We start from the raw sequence: 15,920 nt of genomic DNA, 5'->3' as shown, positions 1-15,920 counted from the left end.
GAACTGGGTCTTCCACTCAGGCAGTTGGGCTCCAGAATCCATGCTTTTAACTATAATATTACACAATTATTCTTTCACGAGGGTGGTTTCTAAGGGCAGGTAAACTTGAAGATTAAGTTATTTTTGGACCATTCTCCTAATCTACAATCACCAAGTTGACCAGAAAATAAGAAGGGGAAAGAAATTGAATGAGAGAGGATCGGATGGCCTTATGGTGGAAATAAGATGAAGCCATGTTTGAGGGCCAAGATGAAAATGTTGTTCTCTGAATGGAAGGTAAATCTTGAAAAGGTTGTGGTCAACAGGACCCAAATGTCTCCATTCGGGGCCTCAACAAGTGGTAGAGCAATATATTGTACACAAAGGCAACCAGAAAAGGGAGTAGGTGGGGACAGAACCCCAGATTGTGTTTTGCCTGACCAGCCAGGCACCTTCATAAGGCCAGGGTGGGGAGACAGAGAACCTTTTTCTGAATTGTGCAGAGGCGGCCTCTACGGGGGTGGGGAGGCCCTCCCCACAACGTGAGGCCCCACAGAGTTTATCTGCCCCAGGGTCAGAGAGGCTCCTGCCTCCTCTCTAAGGCATGGACAGCCAGTGTTCTCATGAATGTCACCTTCACGCCAAGGCTCACTCTTGCTCACATTTTGGAGAGTCCGAGAATCTGTTCCCGAATGTCAGAAGCAGTAAAGGGAAGGAAGAAATTAGGCACTGGAAGAAAGTGGAAATAATCTTTGTAGACAGTCCATAAATAAATAATGACCCTAAGCTTCAAAATTAGAGGTCATACACAAAAGTGTTTCTTAGCCCTCTGAGCACAGGTGAGGTCTGGCAAATCAGGTTGAAAATGCAGCAAGGTAAATAAGTAATGAGCAATGGATGGTACTTGGAGTTGCAGACCCACTGCCAATCCCTTTTGTAAAAGTCAAATGAATAAGGAGCCTTGCATACTTAGGACTCCCTCACCCAACAGCTTCCTGAGCACATCAGAAAGATCTTAGTGCCACTGTAACATTTATAACCTGCAGGATGTGTGTCCTACGGGTCTGCCCTGATGGACCAGTATACCCAAACATACATTAAAAGGAACAGTGGGAAGAAACGATACATATTAATCATTATTGGTGAAAGCTTGCTCTCAGGATATCCTTAATCTGTGTTTCTTGGGTTTCCAGCTTTCACTGATCACCTTCATGGTTACTGCCAAATCCCCGTATCACTTTCCCATCTAGATGCCTCATACACTGTTGTCCACTTTCTCTTTTTCTTTAAATTGATGAGCTTTCTTAAACTGAAAAATCTTCGAACTGAAAACTTGGTATATCTTCTGCAAATGTGAAACCAATTTTCCCTCATAAGAAGAAAAGCATAAAAGTAGATGCAATGAGGACAAAATGGTGTCACTAATCATTTGGTAGATACTCTTGCCTGCCACATGCTCTGAGCTTGAGGCCTTTTCTGCTTTATTAAAAAAGAGAGATGATTTTTAGAAAGATATTAAGGCAAATTAGCACCAAAAAAACTGTGATGGTTTTCTTGAAAGAAATCAGTAGAAGTGTTAACAAAGTTGAAAAGGGAGTGACTTTTTCATTATTTAAATATAATGTTATTTAAGGGTATCCCAGGGTACCTTGCCACTGCTAGAATAATGAAGTTCACCCATCTTGTCCCTCCTACACATCAAATCAAGTTTGTGCATAGACCTCAACTGAATCAAGCAGGGCCTTTTCCGTGTGTAATCCTCCTTTGCTGGGGTAATCGTTTTTGTCCGACATGCTTTTTCTTTTTTTTTTTTAAATGTAGAAATTTATTTTTATTTATTTTCCTTTATTTTCATTCTTCCTCCTATTTTTTCCATATACATCTATTTTGATTTATTTAACTTTAATTCTTTTTTTCAGGTTTTTTTTTACTCTTTTATTATTTTAAATTTTATTTTAAATCTCCATTTTTATATGTGATTGCAGTTAATGCAAATGTATGACATTTATACCAATTACTTTTGCTGTAGCAATCAACCAGTTGCTAGTACTAAATGTTTTTCTTTCTTTTTTTTATTATGTCATTTTAATCACCATACATTACACCCATTAGTTTTTGATGTAGTGTTCCATGATTCATTGTTTGCGTATAACACCCAGTACTCCATTCAGTATGTGTCCTCTTTAATACCCATCACCAGGTTAACCCATCCCCCCACCCCCTTCCCTCTAGAACCCTCAGTTTGTTTCTCAGAGTCCATAGTCTCTCATGGTTCATCTCCCCCTCTGATTTTTCTGTGTGCAAGTCATGTTGATTGCAAACAAATCATTTACTTACCATGTTCATCAAGCAAAATATTGTCAGGTTTCATATCCCTAGGGAAGTAAAAGGAAAAGAGAAAGTTGCTCATAATCAAACAAACAAACCAGAACTAAAGGGTAAAAGTGAAAATACACAAGAGTTCCAAGTAGGGTTGGAACAATGAGCTAGCCTGTCATCATTCACAATCTCATCCAGTTACCATGGTGAATCTCTAACTCGGTTACCATGAAGACCCCCAAATTCTAGATCAGAAAACAGGGGCTTAAAGAGGTTAAGCAACTTAACTCAAGTCACAGAGTTAGTAAAAGGAAGAACTGGGCTTTGAGCTTGAGTCTCTCTCATTCGAAAGCTCACGTTCTTTTTTTTTTTTTTAATTAACATATAATGTATTATTTTTTTCAGGGGTACAGGTCTGTGATTCATCAGTCTTACCCAACACCCAGCGCTCACCACAACACATACCTTCCCCAATGTCCATCACCCAGCCACCCCATCCCTCCCACCCCCCTCCACTCCAGCAACCCTCAGTTTGTTTCCTGAGATTAAGAGTCTCTTATGGTTTGTCTCCCTCTCTGGTTTTGTCTTGTTTTATTTTTTCCCCTTCGAAAGCTCACATCCTTAAATTCTTAAGTAGCATATGACCTGTAAACATGTAAGTATAGCTCCTAGGGTCACAGGGGCAATTAAATTGCCATAAGGTAGTAGTACTCGTTATCATTTTTATCTGTGTCACTGGACTGAACTTCAAGACTCTACAAAACAAGGGAAAAATGATACATAATATGGTTATATTTTAAACTTGAAGAAATTAGAATCTTTTTAAGGATGAAGCTCGAATGCCTCTAGTTAATAAATATTATTGCTGGGGTAGTTAAAGGAGTGGGGCTCGTCTTGCAGACACTAGTGAGATCCTTAAATCCATAGGAGAGAACAAAACTCACCTTCTTCCGGTGAAGGGGGTAGTTTGATGTTAAATACTTAGAGGAGTGGCCTGCAGCATTTTCAGAGTCCTCATGACACGAGTATTAGCGTGAGCAGCTCTCCTCAAGCAGAGAACAGCATTGTCGTTTTTAAGGGCCCTTGCTCTGGCGTTCCCAGGGTTTTACTGCCCTTCCCTAATGCACCATTGAAGTCCTTCAGCCTAAATTCACAAAAGCCATTAAAGATAAAATTCTGCAATAGGTTTTGGGGACGCATTTTCAGCCTAGTCAAGTGGCTTTTATGTCACCAGAATAAGGTGAACTTAGTCTTTGACAGACCAAGCATGTCAGGATCCCCTTTTCTTGAAAATATTAACGAATAACAAGCCCTTTACCTACAAGCAGCACGAAGTATATGCCACACCAACGTGCAGGTGCATGGACAGTCTCATGAACTTTGCATATTTTCTTATTTTGCTTGTGAGATTCCTAACATGAATTCTGGCTTCATAAGTGAACATCTGTATGTGTGGCACATTTTTCTCTGGTGCAGGGTACAACTGACTAAAAGAGAGTGTCGGGGGGTTTCAAACTGCCTGTTTCTATGGCTGAACTCTCTCTCCGTAGGGCAAACTCCTCCCCAAATCCTTTGGTGGATTCCATTGTTTCCAGAATTAGGCAGTCCAAACTCACTCATATGAAATAAAGTCCCTTTCATCATCTGGCTCCTGTGCTCCAGCCACACACAAACACCTGGGGTCCCCCACATGCTCCCTGCATCCCCCACCTTCTGCTTTTGCTTTGCCTGAATCAGAGCTCTCTCACCACGGGCTCAGAAAAAGCAAATTCATCCCTCGACTCAAAGCTCCAATGCCACTTCCTGCAGGAAGCCTTCTCTGAATTTCCAGTTTTTTTTTTTTTTTTTTAAAGATTTTATTTATTTATTTGAGACAGAGAGAATGAGAGACAGCACGAGAGGGAGGAGGGTCAGAGGGAGAAGCAGACTCCCTGCCGAGCAGGGAGCCCGATGCGGGACTTGATCCCGGGACTCCAGGATCATGACCTGAGCCGAAGGCAGTCGCTTAACCAACTGAGCCACCCAGGCGCCCTGAATTTCCAGTTCTGAGTCATTTCCCCCTCCTCTGTGCTCTGCGTGGTATACTTCTTCCAGCAGAACATTTATCATGCTTGTCTCTATGTTTTCCCAACTGGATCGTAAACTCCTGATGTTTCTAGGTTAATGTCATATTCCATTACATAGGTGCACAGTGCTTGGTAGGCAGTAAATGAATGACTAAATGATACCAGGAGAATTTCTAGTGCATTCAAGAAGGTTAATCCTAATGGGATATACCAGAGCAGTAATGATGTGCCATCAAATACTGTGCAATCCAAAGCTTGATGGAAACCGGGTATTAGGCTCTTGCTCCTTCTTCCAGACCGGCCCCAGTGAGCATCAGCAAAAAGGAGGCCCCATGGAGCTCTGCCGGGAGGGAAGACACTTGGGTATGGCAAGATTAGTATAATGATTTCTTTGCCTGAATTTATGAGGGCTTGGTGAGAAAAATGACTTGCTGTGGGTTTGACACGTCGCGAACTTTCTATGAAATCCTAGAACATCATTTTTCTTAAGTATCGAAGCCACATCTCGTTATATCCACTCCCTTTCCCAGAAACTACCTTGAAGCTTAAAGAATAATACAGAGATCAGAGAGGTAATAGATTAGCTCATGTGATACTTCTTACTTCAGTCTTAGATTCATTCATTCATCGAATACTTACTACTTTGATAAGCCACTGTGCTAGAATATAGGAAATATAAATGAGATCTAGTTCTTTCTGGGATGGAGAAGGTAAGAAAATTCATAAGGAACTATGCCAAAAGGTTTACGGTGGTAAAGGGGCATGCTTACTACTAAATTTGGAGAAGGAATAAGAGGAAAATATAAGACAAATATTTAAAAAGTGGACTTTAACATAAAAATAAAGTGTATCAACACAAATTCTGAGTACATAGCTTCCCCAAAATGTGATGAGGTAACTTCTAAGTCACTATGGGGTAAACTACAGTGTGCTAATGTTGTTTATTCACATACCAGAAGAATGAAAATAAACCCTGTGTACTATATTAAAATTCGTGATAGAACAAGTTGATATTTTCTAGTTTCGAAATTTAGCAGCACTTCCTTATCTCTTTAGCCTGGTCAAATAATACTTAGTATGAGAGAACTTATTCTAAGCCGTTTCTTTCATTTACGGTGACCTATACTATGGTTTAACTCCGTGGTTACATTCAGAATCACCTGGCAGGGCTGTAAACAACCTGGGTTCTCTGACCTAGTTCAGTCCTGAGGCAGTTGGACTCTCTGTGGCCGGGCCTAGGTGTCTGTCCAAAAACAAGCAGAGACCTCTAGGACCTTCTGATGTATAGTCATCTTCAGAAATACCATCCAGGCATTGTCCACAGCCAAAGATGTCAATCCGATTTTAAACTATGAACCTCTTAGAAGCTTATCTATGAACGAAAAGGCACTGGAAAAGCGCAACACTTAGCATTTTTGACCAAATTCTTTGGTTAAGATATACATGGAGGACTCTTACAACTTCCATATCATCAGCAGGTCATCAATGAGTTCCTTCCCTCTCTTGTTATTCATCATTCCTGATGAGGACAATGTCTTTGTGGATGTTTCATTGAATCCCTTAGCACTCACTTCCCCAAATTACCTCCAGTTATCTTTCCGTCTGTGGACCCCAGTTGTTTCCTTACTCCTATGTCCTAACTGTCCCTTTGCTGTTACAATAGCCTGCCCGCTGACCAACCTCACCTTCTATCCAATCCACTTCCCAAGCTGGCACATGCAGCACCCTGAGGCCACCAAATATTGATTCTGTCACTTCGCATTCATACATCACAACTCTCACTCATTTCCTCAGTTCCCTTCCCCAGCCGTTGTTAACATTCCTTTACAAATCTTTAATTCTCTTACCCCCTTCAATTGTTCTCACCTATTAAAACCCCAGTATTGGTTAAACCCAACAACCCCATTCCTCTCACCTACACCCAAGCTCCTGAATTTTCCTAGAAACAGTCATAGTAATATTGACTTCTCATTCAAACTCATGGCCCCACATCTCAAGCCAGCACCCGTGTGCCAAGCCATAGCGAGATGCCTTCTCCAAGAGGAGCACTGCACACTTTCCCACGGCCTTCAGGTTTCTTCCACGTTCCCTCCCACTTTCTCTCAGTTGATGACTGAACCTCCTTACTTCACGAAGACAAGAGAACCATCTACCACTAAGTCTACCAACCTCCCTGTTTCTATATCCATACTCATGGCCTTGCCTCCAGTTATACTAGATGAAAAGCCCCTGCACCTACCCCAGTCAGCTCTTCTCCAGGGGCTCTGGAACTCATCTGCTCTCATCTTCTCATGGATTTCTCTCAGCTAGGTGTTCCTTCCTTCTCCTACACCTTCTCTTTCTGTCTCTCTTGTATGAAGTACGTTATGATTGAGTCTCTTGGAAATACCTTCCTTGATGCCGAGTGACTTCCACTTATCGTCCCATTTTACTATTTTCCTTTGCAATAACAACTCTGGATTGAGTGGTTAATAGGTGAGAAATTAGAAACAGAATCTCCATTCTCCTCCTCAGCTGTTCTAACCAGGCTTCCATTCCCCTCTACTTCCTGAAATTGCCGCTGACAGGTACATTGATGACCTCCAGTTTGCCACATCCATTGGCTGCACTGTTTTTTATCATGCTTAACTTCTCTGGGGGCTGATCATTCCTTCCCTTCTGACATACTTTATTCTTGTGGCTTGCAAAAAACCCCTTTCTTCTTCTTTTCGCCTGCCACAGAGATTCCTCCTCAGTCTTATCTGCTGGTATCTTCTTGTTTCAACCTCTAAATGCTGCGATTCCCCAGAGCTCAGTCGTATATACAACTACTCTCTACTTAAGTTACTTCATTTAGTACTATGATTTTAAATATTATATATATTTTATATTTATATTTTATTATATTTTATAAGTTGCAGTTCTAGGGACACACATTCTGTAGAAATTCTTAATTCCGTCTTGATTTGCTGAAACAGAAAAGGCTGAATCAGCTGATGCCCTACTGTGGCAACTATAAATAGCACTGTAGAAATACAATGCTCCCTGTGGCAGGGTCCAAGGCGGAACTGATATATCTGCTCTTCTCACTTGAATGACTTTACAAGTCATTAGCAGAACTTAATAGGCTAATTACATCCCTTCACTGTACCTACCCTGGAATCAAGTTGTTCACCCTGCAATCCGATATGGGGTATTGTGAGAATAGGGAACAAGAAAATCAGTGTATCCAAACCACAATCAAGCCCTTCAGTGTCTGTGGCTTTCTGACAGGTCTACAGTTTGGGTTGAATTCTTTGTTACATAACGTACTCTTAAACTGGGTCCTCTCCATGTTCTTGAGAGGGAAAAAATATACATACGATTCTATAATATATTATTTAAGATGTCACACAAAGGCTATTGGTCACATAAACAGATGTAAAGAAAAACAAGTGAGGTGGGGATGGCAGGGCGTAAGGGGTAATTGTAAGAAGAAATGCATGGTGTGGAACAGGGGGCGGTAGTGAAGAGTGCCAGAGTTACATTATGGACCACGTACAGCCTCCATCTCTTTTTTACTAACTGGCTGATTCTGTTTTTTTTTTTTTTAATTTAAATTTCATTTTTTAAAATTGAGAGATAATTGACATACAACATTGTATTAGTTTCAGGTATAGAACATAGTGAAATGATCACTACAATAAGTCTAGTTAGTATCCATCACCAAACATAGCTATGGTGGGTTTTTTTGTCTTTTGTGTTTTACTCTGGTGAGAATTTTTAAGATTTACTCTTTTAGCAGCTTTCTGCCTGCTTATTTTTGTTGTTGTTGTTCAACTCCAGCATTTCCCACAGTTTGTTCAGGGGGATATGAGTTACAAATATATTCTGTAAAAATATAATGTATAATACATATTCCATATATAGTATTTATAAGTACTATTTATAAATGCTATATATAAATACTAGTATTTATAAAACATTATATAAACATATACTGTTTGCATATTCATTTTGGGTGTAATGGCTTTTCGTGGATAGCACTGCTTTTCATTTGTCATCCTACTACACAGGTCCAATGCTATTATATATTAATCGGGTGATGAGGGCAGTGATTTTACCATCCTCCCATGATGAAAATGTTACGCAGTATCCCTTCTTGAATTTGTGTTTCTTTTCCCCAAGTATCACTGAAGACACCAGCACACTCCCCATGCCTTTCTTCTCTCAGATGTCTTCTCCCATGGCTTCTGCATTTTCCCTCCATTGGCCGTAATAATTTAGCTTGTATGTCCCCTCAGCAAAACACAAGCTAGAGCATTAGACCCCCATCTCAGCATCTCGCTCTCCTCCGATCCCCACAACCCAAGCAACTTTGAAGAGATTCACCCAACCAAGCTAGGTTTCTTTGGTAAAGGGGAAGGGTGGTAGGAACCAGATGTTAATGACCCTTTGGTGAAAAAAGAGGACAATTCTTCAGTAGAGAGCACTTGAGGGAGTTACAAATAAGCTCTTAAGTCAGGATCTGAGAAAGGACTTCTTAATAGACACTTCCAAAGTTGGCGTGAACTATCACAAAATCTTAAAATGTGACGTGGATGTTGTCACTGAGGCTGGATAAGCATTTGACAGCAACCCAGCGAGTGGTGGGTAGTGCAGCAGGGGAATACTCACCTGCTCAGCTGACCTTTCAGAACGCTTTGAGTCCTGACCCTCTGTGAGCCACCCAAGGCTTCTCACAGAGGCTCCCTAAAAGTCACCTCCCTTCACTGATTTATCATTTAGATGCCAAAGGAAAACAGTACTATCCACATTTGCCTAAATAAATAGATAAATAATAAATAAATAAAATAAATTTAACAAAAAGGAGACTTAAGGGCACTGACTTGCCTGCAGTCTCATAGCTCATAAATGGCAGAGATGGAATTTAAATGTCATGGTCTTTCCACTATTGCTCACTTGGTTATTTTTGGCAAGTAGGTTCCAAGCATGGGGCCAATTCTTTAGTTAGTAGTGTCTGCCATGTTGAAAAGGAGGGCCTTCACGTCCAAGAGAAAAGAGTGCCAAGATCGATCAGCAATTCCTGATATAGGCACAGGAAGAGGGGTTTGAGGAGAGTTGATTAAAAAAAAAAAAAAAAAATGGCCCAACTGCTGTACTATCCCTGAATAACAGAATGGTTTCAGCAGCTTCCATTTATTGTCCATGCTACAGCAGCTACTTGACAGACAACGTATCTTTCATTGCTCACAATAGCTCCCTAACTTAGGTATTTCACCCATTTTTGCAGGTAAAGAAAGAGGAGCTCAGAGAGTTTAAATTACTTGTCCAAGATTACATGATAAGCAACTGCTCGAGCTGGGGTATGACCAGAGATTGTGAGGTGAGATCTTAGTTTATATCTCAATTGTTTATATTTTAGTTCTCCGAAGGAGAAAGAAGAATGTCCTCACATACCTGGGGGTCTGGCATGTGGCTCATATTAGGCTGCAGCAAGTTTAATTTTTTTTTATAGTTGAAAATCATGTATATTTTCCACCCTGCTCTATAATACAGCCATGTCTCTTTTAATGTAAAAGTAAAGTTCCACGTGTCTTACCGTGGAGTAAATCTGTTGTTCTGGGAAGGTGAAATCATGCTTATCCTGATGATACAGACCCAACAGTACAGATACTCCCACTGAGAAGCATGGTTATATACTACCATCCCACTCACTTGAGATTTTCAGCCAATTTGTAATCTTCGGAGGCGGAATGTTTAATGACAAGGCTTCCTGCCTTGCTCTTTAGCATTAGTCAGTGCTCATTCACTGCCATTATTTCCTTTAATTTGGATTCACACAGCTAGAAACCTAGGTCACATTTACCTGTTCTGTAACCAGGGAAGCAAAGACACAGCATTAGGGACCTGAGGTAAATCCCCTAGCCACGGAGATTGGCCTGAACTCGGATCTCCTGGATCTTTCCCTCAATCCGAAGAGATTTTAGGGATAGAAATGTACTAGTTAGAGGAAGGTAAAGAGTCTACAAAGTAAGAGAGACTAGAAGGTGTTCATCTATTGGTCATAACAGATTAACTGTCATGAGAGGGTTTTTGTTTGTTTTTTTTTATAATCAAATAGAGGACAGGAGTATTCAATTTGAGGTAAAAAGCAATTTGTTCCATTTCAGCTCCAGAACTGAAATATCCTCTCTTGCCAGGGTCACACATGACCTGGCTGGAATTCAGTCCCAGGTCATCCGGTGCCAGCCTCTCTTTTCTACGTGGCCATACTGCCTACCTATAGGAGATCCGGAAATTCGTCCAGCCTTCTTAGAAATAGAACCCCAGTTTGGCAGCAGCATACCCAGTCCCAGGGTGAGGGATGATTGGCATACATCGGTCATGAGACTCTGGTTTCCCTTATCACAGCCTTCTTTACCGTGGGGATGAGCCAGAACAGCCAACGAGACCTAAGGGGGATTCTACTGTAAGGGCCTTCAGAAAAACTTTTGCTTCCCTAGTAAAAGATTAGAAATACCCTTCTGAGACTGAGATCCCTGATTCTGTATCTCGAGGACCATAACAGTTTCTATAGAGTTGCTGTGAGGGTTTAGTGATATGAGGTAGATAAAACTCCGAGTCCAGTAGTCTGCACACAGTGGTTGTTCAATTGTCAGAAAACATTGATCAAATGATTAGGAAGTGTCCAGTGGTAGGAAGGGCTAGATGGTGAGAAACTGATGTTAAACTGAGAGTATTAAAGGAGGAATAGTTGTTTTCAACTGTAATTGAACCACTGTGATGTACTAATGATGGTAGATTTCACTTAACGCAACGTGTGAGAAACCAGGATAAGCCTTTAAGTGCTGTATTCTATATTATCCTCAAACAGCCTTATCAAGTCGGTGCAATGATTCTTCCTATTTTATAGATGGGGCCCCCAGAGGCCCAGATAGCTGATGGAGCTATCCTGTTGTCACCCATTATTATGAGAAGTCAGGACTCCACTTCTATCACCAGAAGTGATATTCAAAATACTTCACAAGGAACAAACACTAATCAGAACAGGGTACTGACCAGTAACAATCCTGGAGGCCACTGATAAATGACCAGTACGGCACTACCTATGGGGGACGCCTAAGCAGAAGCCGTGTCTGATGTAAGGCTCCCACAGGCAGCAGCAGAACCATCCATGAGGGTGCCTGTGAGTCAACAGGAGGAAGAACTTTCTGAGAATCAGGTGTGTCTGAACATGAAATGGATGACTTTATGTGGCAGCCAATGTCCCATCTCTGACCCATTGAAAGGCTAGGAAGACAGTTTCTTTTTGGAGAGTTGTGGAAGGAATTCTGTCTTTGGATGGAGGTCGGACTTGATTTCTAAGCTAACCTTCACCTCTAATATCCTACGGCTTCGTAATAGCCTTAGTTGCTTGACATCGCTCTGGAAAATAGCAATATGGCTTTCCTTCATTAGCCATCCCTGTTTTCCCAAGCATGTAACAGGAAATTGCCATATTTTTGCAGCTGTATTACCTATGACATTATTAAATCCATTTTACAAATTAGAAAAATAAATCTTGGAAAAAGCATACTAATCCATTACCTGCAGAGTGAGCCCCTTAGACCCTTCGTCTGCAGGCTTGGTCTTACCCTGACATCTGGATTAGCTAGTGTACGCCATTCTCTATCATCTCCAGCCTTATTTTCATACCACCCACTGTATATGCTCTATTCTTATGTCCAAAGTGATAACAAATTCAAATATGTCCCCTTTTTTGGACTGGCTTTGTATTTTCACTCAAGTACAAATGGGAAATAAATATTTGCTTGAACATGGTGAGCTGATCTGGCCTCGGATCCCCTCTCTTACAGCTGCTTGAACTACTCTCCCCCTTTCTCACGTGTTCTGACTGCAAAGACCACTGTTCTGCTCCAGGACAGAACAGACTTCCACCTTAGGTCTGCTTGTCCGGCAAGTCTGACTTCAGATGTCGCCTATCAACTGGAGCTTCTCTGAGCCCCATGCTAATGCATCAGGTAGCCTCCCCCTCCAGATGAGATCCCTGCTTATTGCCCATGAAGCACTGAGGGCAATCTGTAGTGAACATGGTTATTTACACATCTGATTCCTTGTTCATTGTCTATCTCTTCAATTAAACCATGAGCTCTATGAGGACAACAAAATATGTTTTTATTCTTCAAAGCTCTATTCAAGAACCATGTGCCCGCTACTGGGTATTTACCCCAAAGATACAAATGTAGGGATCCAAAGGGGTACGTGCACCCTGATGTTTATAGCAGCAATGTCTACAATAGCCAAACTGTGGAAAGAGCCAAGATGTCCATCGACAGATGAATGGGTAAAGAAGATGTGGTATATATATACAATGGAATATTATGCAGCCATCAAAAGGAATTAGATCTTGCCATTTGCAATGACGTGGATGGAACTGGAGGGTGTTATGCTGAGCGAAATAAGTCAAACAGAGAAAGACATGTATCATATGACCTCACTGATATGAGGAATTCTTAATCTCAGGAAACTGAGGGTTGCTGGAGTGGGGGGTGGGGTGGGAGGGATGGGGTGGCTGGGTAATAGACATTGGGGAGGGTATGTGCTATGGTGAGCGCTGTGAATTATGCAAGACTGTGGAATCACAGATCTGTACCTCTGAAAAAAATAATGCAATATATGTTAAAAAAAAAAAAAAGAAGATAGTAGGAGGGGAAGAGTGAAGGGGGGGAAATCGGAGGGGGAGATGAACCATGAGAGACGATGGACTCTGAAAAACAAACTGAGGGTTCTGGGGAGGGGGGAGGATGGGTTAGCCTGGTGATGGGTATTAAAGAGGGCACTTTCTGCATGGAGCACTGGGTGTTATACGCAAACAATGAATCATGGAACACTACATCAAAAACTAATGATGTAATGTATGGTGATTAACATAACAATAAAAAAGTAAAAAAAAACTATGTGCCCAGCACACAAACAAGTGACTAAACCTGAAAGAATGAAGCTTAAGCTTTGTACTGAAATGTGTATAGGCAAAGTAAAATTTAATTTGGACCAAGTTGCAGGCTGCATATTAATGAAACTCGGAACCTTACAGAAATTACTAGAAGCACAGCGCAGGCTAGTTAAATGTTAACCTGTAAACGAGCCGTTCTCTCCCTTTTTCACATGGGCTTTCATAAATGGGTGGTCTTGGCTGAGAAGCCCAGTCACAAAGCTCCTTTCGAAACTGCCTGATGGCTAACACAAAGAAGGCAGATTCTCCTGTGTTCGCAATGTGTTATTCATGCTCATTCATTATTTGGTAGCTTGGGAGCAGGTGCTGGGTAGAACGTATCAACCTAATACCCTCATTACTGCACTGCCGTTTTGTTTTTGAGGCTCAAGTGGCCCTTCTGCTGTGGGAGTTAGAAAAAAAGAACATTTGCAAGGCTTATGATCTACTGAAGAGAAGACTGACCAAAACAAAAAGAAAGGGCATTTTCTTAACTGCTCCACAGAAAATGGTGGCCTGAAACCAAATTCTTGATCCCACTGCAACAATAAATATTATCAGTGTACTGAAAAGAAGAAAGCCAACATCAGGTGGAATGTACACAGTACAAGTAATCAGTTAATCTATCATTTCTTTGGACCTGTAGTTTTCTCATACTGGACATGCTGCTTTGGTATATTGAAAAAGATTGAACTTCCCTTATAGATGCTTAAAAGCAAAACAGAACAACTTGGACCAGAGGAATGTTATAAAAAAGCCACAGATATTTGAAGTATCTTGCCAAATGTGAAACACAAAAGATAGTCTCTGGACAACATAAAATAGTTGACCATATACTAAAGCCAATGGATTTGATTTATTGACTATTCTCTTGGGTTACCCTAATTTTACAGGCAATTTTAACAAGTGTTTTTTTTTAAGATTTTATTTATTTATTTGGCAGAGAGAGAGACAGCGAGAGAGGGAACACAAGCAGGGGGAGTGGGAGAGGGAGAAGCAGGCTTCCCGCCGAGCAGGGAGCCCGATGCGGGGCTCGATCCCAGGACCCTGGAGCATGACCTGAGCCGAAGGCAGACGCTTAATGACTGAGCTACCCAGGCGCCCCTTTAACAAGTTTTTTTTTTAAATTCTGGTCTCCCATCCCATAATATATTCGAAGCAGCCTATCAAGAGTGAGGACAGAAGCTGTTCTGAGTAGCACCTGCTACATGGGAAGAGTGAAGTCTTAGCAGCTAAGCAAACTGTACAAACATATTGGATTAGTTTGCTAGGGCTCCTATAACAGAGTACTACCAACTGAGGGGCTTAGAAAACCCCAGAAACATGTTATCTCTCAGTTCTGCAAAGTACAAGTCCAAAGTCAAGATTTTAGCGGGGCCATGCTCCCTCTGAAACCTCTATGTGAGAGCCCTTCCTTGCTTCTCCCTAGCTTCTGTTGGTTTGTTGGCAATCTTGGGCCTTCCGTGAGTTGCAGACGCACCACTCCAGTCCTCCATTTTGACATGGCATTCTCCCTGTGTCCTTCACATCATCCTCCCTCTGTGCCCAAATATCCTCTTTTGATAAGAACACCAGTTACACTGGAGTAGGGCCACTGTAATGAGCCAGTTTTACTTGATTACCTCTGTGTACTGAACCAGTGCATAACTGGTTAGGAAATATACCTGTTTCCTAATAAGGTCACATTCTGAGATACTTGGATTTAGGATTTCAACATATCTTTTTGGGAGGGATGCAATTTAGCCCAGAGCCCATACCAACTAAAAATACTTATCTTGTTGCTGTTGGGTAAACAACAGTAAACAGCTCATCTGATCTTGAGGGTGCCTATTATTTTTGTATGAATAAAAATAAGGGAGCCTGTATTAAGAGCAGATATATGATATCTTTGACTGAGATAATCCTAGCTTTGAATCTGGCCTTAGTATACTATGATATTAGGCAAATTCTTCAACCCTGTCACGGTACCATGGGCTATCAAATTAGGCCACACACACAAAATGCTTGTTATCATGGTGGCCACTGGTATATGAACAATAAATGACAGCTCTTCTTAAGTCATTAAGAAGATGATCTATGTACTTAATAGTATAAATTAAATGGTTAAAAAATGTTGGTGAACAGAAAGGAGTAGGCACCTTCAGGAATTAGAAAAACATCTCTCCAGATGACTCAACTCCCACAGGCTTCAGAAAGCTGGGGGTGTCACTGAGTTGGCAAGTTCATTCATGTGTCACTCAATAATCACTGACTAAAATGATTAGCTGCAGAAAGACCTCATTTTCCCCTATGCATTATCATCTCAGGAAAATGAAGTGTGACTTTCAAGATAGTATGGTGTGTGTGAGTCAGACAAAAAGGTGAAATGTTAGCCAGGAAAGCTCTGCCTGTAAGAAACTAAAGGCCTTGGTTGAAGCAAATACTTTTGGTTCACAACTCAACAGCAAACAAGACCTTAACTGGTCACTGTGCTAACAGCTGTTTATCACTTCTCACCGTCACGTGGTCTTTAGATAGTACTTTTTTTCTTTTAAGATTTTATTTGTCAGAGAGAGGGAGCACAAGTAGGGGGAGTGGCAGAGGGAAAAGCAGGCTCCCCAGTG

The 15,920-nt window shown here is 41.3% G+C and overlaps 1 protein-coding gene across 1 annotated transcript in view; it reads right to left on the bottom strand.

The window, feature by feature from the left end:
* STK32A (serine/threonine kinase 32A) overlaps positions 1-15,920 on the bottom strand; it is a 120,159-nt gene that overhangs the window by 37,083 nt on the left and 67,156 nt on the right. Inside the window, exon 5 of the mRNA XM_035014410.1 lies at positions 2,317-2,354. Within this exon, the coding sequence (XP_034870301.1) occupies positions 2,317-2,354 (38 nt within the window). The remainder of the gene's footprint in view (positions 1-2,316; positions 2,355-15,920) is intronic.

The sequence above is a fragment of the Mirounga leonina genome, unplaced genomic scaffold (genome assembly GCF_011800145.1).
Source record: "Mirounga leonina isolate KUSES-001 unplaced genomic scaffold, KU_Mleo_1.0 Mir_168, whole genome shotgun sequence".
In the NCBI taxonomy this organism is placed as follows: Eukaryota; Metazoa; Chordata; class Mammalia; order Carnivora; family Phocidae; genus Mirounga; species Mirounga leonina.
Note: the sequence above shows the minus strand (reverse complement) of the source record. Positions and strands in the feature narration are given on the sequence as shown.